Here is a 15,852-nt window from a genome sequence, read left to right as displayed (position 1 = left end):
CCCCCCCCCCCATCCATTAAACTGCATGGGAGGCTACTGCACATGATCCCAGAAGTCTGGATGCAGCGGCACCCCCCATGAAGTGATGCACAGGTGCCCGGAACCATGAGGCAGCGGCACCCCTTTCGTACTTTACACCTGAGAAATTCCTCTCGAAGTATGTGATAATCTAAGCACCATTGCTGACGTGAGTGGATGGGAGCGAAAATCTATTTGTAGAGTGCAGACGCTCCAAGGGCGTGCGCACATTGACTCCATCTAAAAGACTCCCCAAACATGCTTGGTAATTGTTATCTTTGGAAACCATGCACTGCACTCCTATTCACAAAATAATGCAACAAAAGCCAAAACACCTAAAAAATCCTCAAACCATAATGCATGTCTAATGTTCACAGCCCATAAACTGCCAGAAATAATCCAGTGCACAAACACTCAGTACATGTAAAAAACGCTTCTGAACAATCATCAACTGCAACTGTCACAGATCCCCAACGTGTCCCACAGGGCCAGGCACTCCTAGCAGTGCATATGGCATGTGAAAGTTCTTTGACTGTTATACTGACGACACAGGCCTGTCTATCTAAATAAGTGCCAAGTCATCCTCTGGGCCGCACAAGCTTGTGATCGCCACTGTTGGTGTGTGAATCCTCTATCTCTACCTGCGGTCCAGCGACGACCTAATTGCAGAGCGACTCACCCTCACAGATGCTGTATAAGTCGTTTCCAGAATAGCACAGTGTACATTGTTCCTTGCAGTCTTAACGGAACTTGTGAACTGTGTCTAGCGTGCATGCATACCGAGCGCAGCTAACACTTTGCAGTGAAGTGATCATCCTGCTATCAATATACGTCTCAGAAAACGTTCACACTGCAAAAAAGCGTATGTGCTCATGTGAAAACACCATTAATCATAAAAGCGTTCTTGTTGTTTGGAAAGAGATCACTGACTAAGCACAGAGTGTGGAAATCAGAACAATTACGCAAACAGAATTCGAAGTACTGTCACACAGAAGAGAAAAATGTCCTGAGTTTTCTGTATCCTACAGCTACAGGTCTGGTGATGTCCTAATGGCACAGTGGCGGATGAGTGACGTCATCCCCGCCAGAGATAGATGGTTTGCTTCAACTTGTCTTTCAACACTTACTTTCTCAGAACTTCCCATACATACCTTATGTCCATTCTTGTTTGAATCAGTTTGTAGACACTCCTATGTCCCAGGACAAAGGATGTCTTGTGAATTAATAGAGCATTGTGATTGTATTTTGTACAGCTCACCATATTGCACCGACAATTAAGCCCTGCAAATTGCCCCTACACGTCGTCAAATACTGAAAGACTTTTACTCAATAACACTGCTCTCCCACTGAGGACAGGAGCTTGAATATTAGAGTGTGAAACCGATCTCCAACCATCTCGATGTAGTAAACATACAATTCGCCTCCTGTGCCATACAAAATCATCCCTTTTACATAATTTGTACATATACTGCTAAGACAGACAGCACTGTATATACTCCTCGCAGCACTAGATATTTCCCTGCGAGGTTCAGTGGTAGTTCCTTCATGACAGGTGACTACAGTGCACTCAGCCGTCTGAAGTCACTCACAGAACTGTTCTACAAATTCAGACTTGTTCCCCCTCATCACAAACGCGTTACTCTTTATGGTCCGAACCTGCTTCCTCGCTTGCTCGCTTTTCTACACCCATGTCCAGACTCTAGGATTACAAGAACACATGTATTTTCGCATGATTCGATAGAATATCACACCATGCAGTGGTACCACTCACAAGAAAAACTTATGATACATGTCCACCCGTAGTTGATTTTCAGTAAGTATTATTTCGTATCACCAGCGATCAGTTATTGATGAAGAATTGTACTTAGTAGTAGGGGGTGCGTGATAGGTTCACGTTGATCATCAGGCTTATAAAGTACGTGTTTGCGTTCCAACATGTGCATAGGAAGGCATAGATTTGACGTCGAGTACTGTGATAGCAAAGGGAAGAATGGTACGGATATTTCTACTTCTAGAGCTATGGCCATCAACAGGGTGTATTTCCAATACTTCGCTCATTGTCAAATGTTGTTCAAGTGAGACTGCGATCGTGGCATTCAGTTGTAAGTACAGGGATAAAACATATATGTGACCGATTTCTTATGATGATGATGATTCTACATGTGCGTGCTTGGTATGCAGTGCTGGTGACCTGTGCGGGGATGATTCCCATTTCCCATTAACAGTAGGAGCTAACTGAATGGAGAAGCTTGTTGGAGTGTAGAAATGTAGACATCTTAACCAGGTTGTCCTCTAGACAACCGAATAACGAACTAATACTTAGTATGTGTTGGATAGCTTTCGTGATTGCGTGGAATTTTGAGAAGATTCAATATGGATGTGTGTTTGCACTGGGCCATTATTCCCACCCATGTAAATTGTTCGGTTGACTGCTTCTCCATATTTCACGTCTTTATTTAGTTGAGAAAACAGCGATTGTGGTGTACGTATCTAGCAGGTGGAAGACACTTTTGCTGGTTCTCTAGACGTGATAAACATGTTATTTGACTTAGTAAATTACAGGCATGATTTGGAATCTATTACATCACTGACATCAGTATTAGCGAGTGGAAATAACAGTTAAGCCTATTTTTCTTTTGTCAAGTTTTTTTTCAAGTAAAGGTCTTTACAGACAGGATATGTTTCTAGTTACTCTACGGTTTACAGCATGCTCCACCTAGCTAAAGTTCCGGGCTTCTAGAGAAATAATTTCCAGTCTGTATCTTTGAAATTGTGTTGCATATCTGTAGTGCGTTATGTAGGCGTAGTTTACAGGTCTGTAGGCTGTGTGTCATGAGCCCAAACATGTCAGAGCATGTGTTTTATATCAGTGTGATAAATATACTATCTTTCAAAATCCATCCCTAAATAAATTGTTCCAAAATAAATAAAATACAGTTCTTCCTCTCTCTAGCAGCCCAGCACAGGCTGACTCATTTTCGCCTCCAGACAGTCATCTTGTGTTATGTCACAGAATGGACGACAGCGCCCTCTGGTGACAGTACTGTGTACTATTTCCAGAACTCATGGCGAGCACACGTTTTCCGCCATTTTCCCCCACCGTCTTGGGTTACGTCGCAGAACGGATGACAGTGCTCTCTTGGGCTGTGTACTAGGTCCAGACCTCGTGGTGGACACACTGTTTCCCTCCATCTGTTATGGTGGTACTTGCATCATCAGCTGATGTCATGGCCAGATGTGGCAGTCGGATGACTTAGGTTAGTGGAGGTAGCCCAACTGTCCTCTCTTTCCTGCCATTTTCTTAGGTTACTAGAGATAGCCCATGTGACCCTTCCTTACCGCCAAAATTCAAACTTCATGTCATTTCCTAGGAAGAGGTGGTGGATGGTAGACTTACGTAAGTGGAGGTAGCCCAAGTGCTCTTTCTTTCCTACCATTGTCTTAGGTTAGTAGAGGTAGCTCCATTGACCTATGTTCCCTGGAAAATTTAATGTTCCCACCAGGGAGTCATGGCTGGGGGGGGGGGGGGGGCACTTTCCCGCCATCTTGAATAACGGTACTTGCGTCATCAGCTGACATCCTGGCTGCCATCTTGGATGACATTATCAACTGACGTCATGGCCGCCATCTTGGCCAATGGTACTTTGGGGTGGTGCTCTCTTTGCCTCCTTATTCAGATACGCCTTATACTTTTCATTGAGTTTTTATTGTGCACAGTGACATAAGTGGTATATCACAAAACCTCTGATTAACAGTATTGCCCAACGAGCTGGCTTTCGTCCTTAATACCATTTTCACGAATATGTGCATTGTAAAAGTTGCAATTTTTAATATAACAATTAGAAGTTAGCACATCGAAGCAATAAGATATACATACAATATAGTGTAAAATATACGTTTTAATTTTAGACATTCAACTCAGCCAGATTACGGTGTTATTACGTAACTTTACGAAGTATGTAAGAGGAACAATAATTTTATTAGTTTTCGTAATTGCATGAAGATGAAATTAAGCATAACTTGCCTACCGTATTTCCGATATATATTTGAAGAGAGCTTTTTAATACTGTTCACAGGATTGCTCTCTTTTACAAGAAAGTATCTTTTGATGATTTGTTGTCGAGTTTTTCGTGCATAATACCACATATTTTCTTAATTACTTTGGAAAGTAGTGACAGCTTATGCAGATGGATAATTTACCAATTGACCGAATTCTATAAATTAGATGTTTCGTTGTTTCAAAGTTATTTCTGTTTTATATCAAAGACAAGGTAGGGATTACTGGTTCCAACATCGTTCTAACATTATAATTCTGTTAACAGAAATCTATGTGATCACTTGCTGTACATGAGTGATTAGTTGTGTTATCAATCAGTGCAATATGCTTCTAAAGCTGGTTCGTTATGTATCAGTACCCCCAAAGAGTATTTCGCGTCATAAGTATACGAAAGACTCTTCCAGGCAATCCACATAACAAATAAGTAGTAATAAGTGAAAATCCAAAGTCTGATGACAAAAATGAACGCAAGAGGTAATAAGTGAATACTATTACGTAGGTATATAATGTTGAACGGTTTAGTATTACATGAATTCTGCAAGGAAAATTTAATTTTAGACATCTAAACCTTCTCTTAAAGTATGTCGTATGTCATTTAGTTCATGAAAAATCACACAAATCTCATCTCTTTTTCTGTCAAGCAGAGCACATATGTATAATAACGTATAAGTGATTGACAGCATAACGAGAAACATCAGGTAAACAACATACAAGAGATATACATAAAAACTGAAACTCAGTATCAACTACAGTTACGTACTGAAAAAGGTAAGCCTAACACAATAGTGTTGATACATTTCACCATATGGAAGTTTGTGACTGGCTGTGAGTCGTGCATGGATGGACAAATCGGTTAAAGCGACTGCGTGCGTGAAGCGGAAATTCTGAGCTCGCCTCCAGTGCATCACAAATTTTCATTTTCGTCACTCCCTCATACAGCTGACGGTTGTAAGAACTCGAAACTGTGAATACGTTTCACGTATTTCATAATGGCTGTAGCCGCCGCAGTGCCTTTTCCTTCGAACATGCACACATGTTGTTCGACATTGTTGCATTGTTGTTCTTAAAAACACAAGCACTGCAATATCGTATTTATTCGCCATATAGGGCAGCGACTTTCAATTAATATGTCCTCCCAAGTACGGGAGTGACTTACTGTGTGTCCGCATACGGGTTGTGAGGTGAGAACGATGACATATGCAATCTGCGTCTGGCGGTGAGTCGTGCACAGATAGACAAAGTGGGCAGTTTGCCTTTGGCAGAGCGGCAGTGCCAACGTGCTGTTTGTGACCTCCCCGTGGAGTGAGCACTCGTGTTTGTTTAGTCAGCACTTGGCCGTTTCGTGTGCACAGGCTTCAGCATGTAGATCAGCATGGCGAATCATTACAGAAAATGCATCCTCAAATTTGCACTAACAAAAGCACTCGAAGTCAAACGATATCTAAGAGAGGTTAAAATCCTGGCAGCCGACACCATCGGCATATATTTATTCATTGTGAGCAGTACAGTCTATGTAAAGATCATCATGTGCAACAAATGAACGGGTCCTTTAGGTAAAAAACCAGGGCTTCCGCTTCTGCCACACTGATGGCTATGTGGATACAGTGGACGTCGATCATGATAGTTTGGGACTTTGCACGATCACGATCTTTTAATGTGCATTTAAACTCCATGCAGAAGAAGCTGAGTCGGCTCTTCACCCCTAAGGCACAGTATACAGCCATGTCGCGGAAAGATGGACGCAATTCCGAACATATCCTGTCCTGAACAGAGTTCGACAGGTCAGTATTGAACTTAAAAGACATGGTGGGCGCTGATGACCACGCTGTTTAGCGCCCGTAAACTTCAAACACACACACACAAAAGACATGATCTTTATTTAGGCGACTGCTGTGCCATCTTCATTTACGACTGTCCACCAAGGACCTCACGACTGGTGCCGCTTCGCCACGGCATCCGATGCCCCTGATGAACCAACGCAGCCTCCTCCAATGCGGCGGGAAGATAAAACGTCCATTCTGCGTGTCGCGGATCCACCCCGACAGCTCCACCCCTGTCTACAGACGACCATGTCCATGACTATAAGACGGTGATGCATTCGTTGATCGTGCCAATTGTGGCCTTTGTACCAGAGCGTCCTGAGCCGCTGCCGTCGTCTGACACAGGACACAGCAGAAAGCAACGATCCATAAAGCGCCATAAGCGGAGGGAGGGTCATAGCAACATCAGAACAGATTGAGGACCAACCCCTGGAGGACGAGGACTCCACTCGCGAAGACGATGCTCCCACGGAGGCAGCCACCACCGGCTGCAGCGCGGGAACACAGAATGGGACTGAGGGAGTTTCGGAAGTACCCAGAGCCGAGAGATCAGACATCGGTACGCTAGGTAGGCACTGCCCTCCATGTGCAAAAGTGCGGTCATCCACCCGTGTCCTGAGGAGACGATGGTAGATGGTCTTGCTCTACGTTGAACGGCGTAGGGATGGGGGGGGGGGGACAATGATACCACACAAGTTACACCGACAGGGCCCACGCCAGTGACTCTGGCACTTTAGGAACGCTCCCAGACGAGGTGTCGAGAATGGCCAGAAGTGGCGATGCAAGTTGACACACAGTAGACTTTGCCGACCTAACGAATAAGTTGGCACCCACAGTTCGATGACAGACTTATCGTATCACTACAGTTAACCTCAACACTAGCAGAACAAATGTGAAGTGTATTTCGCATCGCTCCTGACTTCTATGGTTATGCGACATACATGACATGGGATTATCAGACTGGCAGTGGTAGGGCGATACTTGTGCGTGACGGTATTGCCATCGAAGTTGTGACTTACCTCCCCTCAGCCAGGGGCTGGCGATCACGGCGCTGGGTACATGTATTATTAATGTGCATGCTCGATCGGGAACCGACAAATGCCGCGAGACATCGATGTTCTACACGGAGAAAATCATCCCCTCTTTCTTGGTCTCTTCGGTCAATATATCTTCAGCGGCGATTTTAACTGTGTACCCGAACGCAAAGACCAGCTACCACACTTTTCGACTTGTCAGGAACTTCGGATAATGGTGCGAGATCTGCATCTCATTGTTACTTGAGAGAAAGTGCAAGGTGGCCACCCTGGACACATGTATTTTATTAGTCGCTCGCCCAGTCGTCTTGATTACATCTATGCCTTACATGATGGGGCGTTAATAGGTGGGACTGGGGAGGTATTGTGGCCAAACCTTGGGTTTCGGCCCTGTCCACCCTGTCTGCACCAGCCTGAAGCTGACTCCTCTACTTAAAAAGAAAAACAAAATCTAGCTGGGGAAAGGAGAACCTGTGTTCTATAAATGCAGTCTTCAGTTTATTTAATTTTATTTTTCCAGTATAGATACTCATAGCAATAGGAGCGTTAATAAGGTAATCATTAAGGGACAATGACAAGTATAGGCAAATAAATTTCACTAAAAGAGCTGGTGAAGACGACCGCATCCGTAATACGGGAAACCCGGTTATGATTCCTGGTCCAGCACAAATATTCATTGTCATTTTCCGTTGTACAGCTGAATACATTTCATGTGTCTCATTACGGCTGTAGTTGCTGCAGTATCTGTTCCTTTGGCCATACATCAGTATCCGAAGGCAAAAGTCATGTTTCTTAATAACACAGGAACTGCAGTATCGTATACATCAGCTGTTACCGGTGAACAACTTCCAATTAAAATATCCTCTCACTTACGAAAATTACATAATATGTGTAGGAGTACAGATTGTGGCACAGAAACGAAGACGTATGGAAGATTGCAATAGGTCATGAGTAGTACATGGATAGACAAAGCAGTTAAAGCGACCTCTCGCATAAAGCAGGAAATCAGGATTCCAGTCAGTGTCCACCAGAAACTTTCAGTGTCATCATTTCCATATACCACTGATGGTTGTGCCTATTCACAACTGTGAAGACATTTCATGTATTTCATAACAGCTGCAGTCATCGCAGTGCCTGTACCTTCAGATATGCATGCATGTTTGAAGGATCATTGCATCGTTCTTCTTAACAACACAGCCACTGCATTATCGTATTTATACGCCGGTACTGGGGCAGCGTCTTTAGTTATAATGTCATCCCCTGTACGTGAATTACATAAAGTGTGTACGGGTATGGGTTGTGATTTAAGAATGATGTCAAATACAGGAATAGGTCTGGCGATGAGTAATGCAATAACAGACAAAGAGGGTAAGATGACTGCACATGTAAAGCCAGAATTTCGGTCTCGATTCCCAGTACGCAACAAATTTTCTGTTTCGTCAAGTCTTATACCACTGGCAGTTGTTCATATGCACAACTGTGAACACATTTTATGTATTTCATCACAGCTGCAGTCACCGCAGTGCCTGTAACTTCGAAGTTTCATGCATCTCCGAAGGAATATTGCATCGTTCTTCTTAACAACAGCCGACCGCTGTGGCCGAGCAGTTCTCGGCGCTTCAGTCCGGAACTGCGCTGCTACGGTAGTAGGTTCGAATCCTGCTTCGGGCGTGGATGTGTGTGATGTCTTTAGGTTAGTTAGGTTTAAGTAGTTCTAAGTCTAGTGTACTGATGACCTCACATGTTAAGTCCCACAGTGCTTAGAGCCATCTTAATAACACAGCCACTGCATTATCGTTTTTATATGCCGATACTGGGCAGACTTTCAGTTATAATTTCCTCACCTCTACGGGGATTACATTAAGTGCTTATGGGTATAGGTTGTGACTAATGAACGGAGCCATATGCAGGGTTAGGTTTGGCGGTGGGTCGTCCAAGAATAGACAAAGAGGCTAAGGTGACTGCACACATAAAGCCGGAATTCCGGTGTCGATTCCAAGTAGTCACAAATTTTCGTTATCGTCATTCCCTTATAGCACTGCTCGTGTTCGTATCCGCAACTATGAACACATTTCAGGTATTTCACAACAGCTGCAGTCATCGCAGTGCCTGTACCTTCAGACAGGCATGCATGTCTGAAGGACCATTACATCGTTCTTCTTAACAACACAGCCACTGCATTATCGTATTTATACGCCGCTACTGGGGGAGCTTCTTTAATTATAATTGCCTCTCCTGTACGGGAATTTCATAAAGTGTGTACAGGTATGTGTTGTGATTTAAGAACGACGGCATATACAGATTAGGTCTGGCGATGAGAAATGCAATAACAGACAAAGAGGGTAAGATGATCGCACATGTAAAGCCGGAATTTCGATCTCGATTCCCAGTACGCCACAAATTTTCCGTTTCGTCAAGCCTTATACCACTGGCAGTTGTTCATATTCACAACTGTGAACACATTTCATGTATTTCATCACAGCTGCAGTCACAGTGAGAAAACCAAGAAAATTTGATCTGGATATGTCGTTTCGACAAAATGCGTTCTCATACATTTTAAAGCCTTGTTGACAAAAAAATTCTGAACGAAGTCAGTGTGAAAGTAGGTAGGGCAATACGAAACAATATTAAAGAATCCTGAAGCAATTTTTTATCTAGTGACTTGACGAAGACGTTTGCGTCTAATGTAACTTAAGTCAACGATTCGCCTACATATCCAGTCGCTCACTGAGTATAACGGCGTACAAATGGAGGATGGGTGAGTGAAAGCCCAAATATTAAAATCAGTTTTCCAAATTTGTTTCAGTAAAGAACATACTACACATCCTTTCAATCGTCACTCGAGCACCGAAATTATAGATACGTGACCATACAGTAAAAGATCAGCTGAAACCACTCAATACAGGAAAAGCCTCGAGACGTAACGTGGTGCCCTTCCAAGTCTGTATGATTATGTGAAAGAACTCGCTCATTTTATAAGAGCAATTTATCGTAGGTTACTGGAGCAATTTTAAGCGACGAGGCCATTGGAAAAAAATGTCGCAGGTTGGGTCGGACAAGTACACGTATTGCAAGACTATATTAATGGCATCAATCTAAAAAACTCAATATGGTTTCTGGAAGTAGATGTCGTACTACTATCTGTGCGTTCCGTTCGCTCATGATATAAATACAGAAATAGTGGTACCATGGATGATGTGTCCGTTATCTTGAGGAAGGCATCCGAAATGTTTCTGCATTGTGGAAAGATGAAAAAAAAACAGCTTGTGTACTATAAAAGCAGCTCTGTGACCTTGCTGAAAACACCCTGACAAATTGGCATTTTCCTGAACCGACGTGAATATTTCACATTTACAGCAAATGCAGGTAGAAGTAATCAGTCTATCTTCGAAGGCTAATTTGTCTGTGACTAAGCCACACTCAAAATCCCTGTCATTTGGTAGCCTAGGTTGTTTTTTGACAGATTTCAGAACATCACCTCACTAGCTTGCGGTGCTTTATATTGCACTCGGAACTAATGATCGCGCTGTTACGTTCTGTTGTTCAGCCAGCAAGGTGGCTCGGTGGTTAACACACCGGACTCAGGGAGCACGCTTTAAATCTATGTGTGGCCACCGTAATTTATATTTTCAGTGGTTTACCTTGATCGCGTTTGGCGAATGGTTTGTTAAACTGGCCACACACATTCCTTTCCTATCATTGTCCGATCAAATCTTCTCCGTAACGACATAGGCGCCAGTGAGAAATTACGCTTTAACCTTCCTTCACGAATTGGTCATACCATAGACTGTACGTACCAGCGAGCAAGATACTAAGTGGAACCATCAGTGGCGAATATAACAGATGGCAAGCTTCGGGTGGCTGATCCCGGCGGAAGTTCGAGTCCTCCCTCGGGCATGGGTGTGTGTGTTTGTCCTTAGGATAATTTAGGTTAAGTAGTGCGTAAACTTAGGGACTGATGACCTTAGCAGTTAAGTCCCATACGTTTTCACACACATTTGAACATTTATTTTGATAAGCTGCTGTTCATTAGTAGGACAGCGTGAAGCTCAAGTTTATCTACGAATGTGATTTTTTAAAAAGTATTGTATGGCTATAGTGATTGCTTAAAATGGTTTGTAAGGTTATACGAGACACTTGCTCGCAAGTATTGGAGCTGTATGACTTTGAAGCAATAGTCAATGAGCATATATAAATATGGACATCGCAAATAGCCGTAAGTTTTCTGGTTGGTAGAAGAGAGTTAAGAAATTGGAAGAAACCTGAATTATTGGTCTCTATAACACAGACCTTCGAAAACACAATTCTGGAACATATAAAGCAGTAACTTCTTTAGAAGTGGGGAAATGAAACAGCTCCCAACATATCACTTTTCAAGTTGTTTTCCTTTTCTGCCTCATACGCTTTCTAAACCTTCAATGGAGATACCGCTCACAGGCCTCACTGATCTAGCAATTCATCCGACAGCTGCTTAGCTACCCCCATGTCTCACAGATTGTACGTTAGGGTCACCATCTTCACAGTATCTCCGGAACGTCGTGAGACAATGACGATTAACCTACTAAATTTTCTTAGGCTATCTGGTTACTTCAATCTGAGTCACATTCATTGGATCGGAGAAATACAGGAAGATAATTAACAAACAAACTCGTTTATATTACACTGAAAGAAAAGAAAACGCCATACCAAGAAAGAGTTGTGCGACATAAACAAAAGTTAGTAGGCGTATTTTTACATGTGAAAGATATCAGTTCAAATTTCGTGCCAGTTGCATAAGAGCGGCGCTAGTGGCGCAACTATGATGATGAAAATTAGGTTTGCTTTAAATACACGCTGTAACCATCATGAGCGTTAGGTGCCTTTGAGATTGGACGTGATGAATTAATGTTAGTCAAGAATGCCTTTAAGGCGACAAACATGCCATTACCAACACCTCATTGAGATTGAACGTGATCGTGTAATAGGGCGACGAGAAACTGGATGAAATAGTTTTTAGTTGAGAACAACCGCAGCTTAAGTAATCATTGTTTCTAAAATAAACCGCTGTTAGCTGTATATCAACTTTGACGAGAACGCGACCTGTTTCGTGATTTCAAATTACATCTTCAGGTGCACAACTACAAGACATAAAACGTACACTCGGCATTATGATAAAAAACAGATACCTAGTCTAATAATCTATGCTCATGACAACCAAATGAAATATTCACGCCTCAGTAAAACATTTAAGCTCTGATACTGGAAGGAGGGTATAAAACTATACTGTGTCACGTGTTATATTAACATACAGTGTATTACCAATTATTGTATTACGAAGTGCTTAATGCTATCCTCTGGGAGGATGTTTGTAAATTGACCGTGAGTTACCCAATGGATTTGGCTTATCGAACCTGAATTTAGTGCTACAGAATAAACCAAAAAGCTAAAGATTGAAATTTGGGAAATATTTTAAGTCACCAAGTTTGCTTAAATGAAATAAAAACGGTCGCCAGCCTAATTAGGCATAGTAATGTGAATCATTACTTTTATATAATCTGTATATCTGTATCTGTTATGATAAAGGAAAGCTACTATTACTTCTTTCACAAAGAAGTGCAATGAACTCTACTATAATCAGATAAGTGGTACAGTGATGCTAGCAGTTATAATTAGTAAATGCAAGTTATCATAGAAACAGTTAACAGCTTATTTCTTCTCAATAGTAATTACTTTGTTATATAACGAGATCACCAAAAGTTATGAAAGTCAATATTAAACCAGAAATGGACATGGAATTAGTCCTATTTCAACAGTAACTTTCTAAATAGTACAAACATAATTAAAAGTCACTTGCAATAGGATTTTTACACTCATTAAGAAGTAATATTGTTTCCATTTTTTATGGATAAGGGCAATTACAGTAACTTTATCTTCAATAAGCAAAATTGTGGGTGGGGGCTCTCAAACTGACTTTCCAATTTTCATCACACAAAGTACACAAAATTCAAAATTTACTTCAACTGCAATTAATATATTCATTATTCAAGCAGGTTTATTCATTTTAAGCAACTCAAAATTGGGGACCCTTAAACTGTCCAATAGCATAAAGCAAACTAAACACACTTTTCTGAGACAGTTTGTAAGATGCAAAATTTGGTATTATTCTTTCACTAATTTCACTCACCTTGCATGGCTTTTAAAACAGTTAATTACGGCAAATTTCTCTATATAATTTTAAGTATGACTTTAAGTGAATTTGCACTCCAACTTCAAAACAACGTGCTGTCTTATTGCCATTAACAAAACCAGTAATTTTCACTAATAGAATTTAATGCAGTTAATCTTTAAAGCACAAACACTTTGAAATAAAGCAAATCAATCACTATGGAGGCTTTCATAAATGTAACGCTAACTTCTCCCCTTAACTTCAATTGAAACCACAGTATCTCTATATATCTTTTTGCATTCAGAATTGTGCAAATAATCAACCAGTTATTTTCATTAGATTTTAACACACATTAGATTTCACCATTTATGGGGAGTGGATCCTAAGAGGTATCATGAGAGGAACCAAATCAAGGATCGGACACAAGTTTCACATAATTTGCCTGATTATTGCAAATTAAATAACACTTAAATGTACTGGTTCATACTTTGACAAAATTCTGACCTCTCATAACTGACAAAGTGATTATGCAATATTGGTGGCGAGTACATAACGGCTACTGGTCTCTCCTCTGGATGTAATTGGCTCTATTATCTTTTTCTTGGCGACGACATTTCCAACGTTAGAGCCTTTTCCATTAATAGAGCACCATTTTATAGCCGTACAAACATCTGAGGCCTTTCCATATTAATCCAGGTACTGCATGCCACCTTCGGCACTTACGCAGTTCACTCTAATGCTGCTCAGGCAAACGTATCCCTGACTGCGCTCTGTCACTTGGCGCCCAGACTGAGTGTCATATCCACCTTTTCCTAGCGCGCCAACTCACTTCTGTTGCAGATGGGAAATACTGTTGCTTTTCATTTTATACAATGCAAGTCCCTAGCTATGAACCAGCTTCTACATAGTTGAAAGCAAACATATTTAATAAAATCCCAACATTTAACAACATTAATAAGTCAAAATAAAATAACCATAATTAAAAATTACTTTTCTGCAATTACTGAAAAGAATTTAAATGGTAAAGAGAAAACATTTTACACAACTTTCCACTCCATTACTATAGGTCAAAGACATTACATAGTAAAAAATACATACTTGAAACTAAACAGAATTAATCAGTAGAAAATATTTACAGTATTACTGATGGTTTTACATATGTCTCATTTTTCGTTGAGGTTTCCTATCAGGGATACATCAAGGAAACATCCATAGCACCTAAACGTTGTTGGCTGTCAAAAAAATTTATTCATCTAACCTCACCTGAGTTAGAAAAAATACATGTTATAGACATACAATAAATATTCTAAGAAAAAAATAACACATTTTTTTCCAGAACACTTTCAAAATAAGACATATTCAGTAATTTTCATTTTAACCTAAACAGAATAATTCATGTGTGAGTGCAGGCTTTCTCGGCGAATTTCATATATGAAGTCTTCACGGGTTGTCAGCCGAGTAGCGTCGTCGTCTCGTAGCAACGTTTCGATGGAATACGTCTCTATCATCTTCAGGCGAAGTGTCGGGATATCGTCGGTCGCGGGCTGATATCTCTGCTGGACCGCTCTCCGCTTCCCGTCGCCGGCCAGTCACGCGCCCGCCTGAAGATGATGGAGACGCATTCCGTCGAAACGTTGCTACGAGGCGACGACGCAAATCGGCTGACAACCCGTGAAGACTTCGTATATGAAATTCGCCGATAAAGCCTGCACTCACATATGACATACCTCTACTGGGAGGATATACATCGCAGTTACAAGACGCTGCAGAAGCTACGGACCAAGAAGGGGAAGCTGCTCAGCAGGTCGGCCTTCTTACTCCGATGTCGAGATAAAGAAGTGATGCCTACGTTCGCCAAATTGCGGCATCCTGTCAATACCAACAGGGCGAGACACATCTTACGACAGGCGAACGCTGCCCTAGTACGAGAACACGTCAGGGCCACAAGACTGGAACTCGACACGAACGCTAGAAGCCTGCTTTCTCTACACTTCCGATTGGCTGCTTGTCCCCTGGAACACACCTGCGACTGGATAGAAGGCAATACCTTTACCAATGGCGAATGGTCAAAGAAGAAAGCCACCGAAAGGCAGTGCAAGAAATTCCTTCGACTTCCGAAAGTGCGACAACAGAAAGAAAAACCATCTCTCAACAAAGTGGTCATTAATCTAACATCCAAGAAACTGGATGGGCCAACACAAGAGGTGCTGTCCAAGGGCCTAAACTTGGCGCCAGTTCCGAGGACCCTGCCGAAACGGGACATCATAAGTGGGGTAGAGGAAGCCATAAAGAGACTACCTGATGAGGCTGCAGAAGAAGTAAGAAGAGACGTCTGCAAAGTACTAGACAAGGCAAAGATGCCGAAGAATAACATTTCGGCTGCAGAACATAAGGCACTACGGGCACTCAGGGAGGACCAGGACACAGTGGTCTTGGCAGCGGACAAAGGGAACGCCACGGTGCTGCTTAAATCAGAAGACTATTGGCAAAAAAACCGACGCCCTCCTGCAGGATCCTGCCTACAAACGACAAGGGAAGGACCCCACCACAACAGTGACTCGCAAGACCGTTGAGATGCTCAACAACTCGGGACTAGAGAAGAACATCATCAGGAAGCTGTACCCGAGGGCACTGGCACCACCACGTCTCTATAGGCTCCCAAAGGTCCATAAAGAAGGCGTCCCATTACGACCTATTTTGAACACTATTAACTCGCCTACACATGGTATCGTTAAGCATTTATCACAGATGCTAAAACCCTAGGTGGGTTACGGTCCA

At 42.1% G+C, this 15,852-nt stretch overlaps 1 protein-coding gene across 1 annotated transcript; it reads left to right on the top strand.

Moving 5' to 3' along the window:
* The first annotated feature begins 14,792 nt into the window (after window positions 1–14,792).
* LOC126184460 (uncharacterized) lies at window positions 14,793–15,647 on the top strand. Its single transcript, XM_049926851.1, has one exon. The coding sequence runs from the start codon at window positions 14,793–14,795 to the stop codon at window positions 15,645–15,647; it is 855 nt and encodes a 284-aa protein (XP_049782808.1).
* The last annotated feature ends 205 nt before the right edge of the window (window positions 15,648–15,852 follow it).

This window comes from Schistocerca cancellata, chromosome 4 (assembly GCF_023864275.1).
Source record: "Schistocerca cancellata isolate TAMUIC-IGC-003103 chromosome 4, iqSchCanc2.1, whole genome shotgun sequence".
NCBI classification, from domain to species: Eukaryota; Metazoa; Arthropoda; class Insecta; order Orthoptera; family Acrididae; genus Schistocerca; species Schistocerca cancellata.
This window is presented reverse-complemented; position numbering and strand designations above follow the sequence as displayed.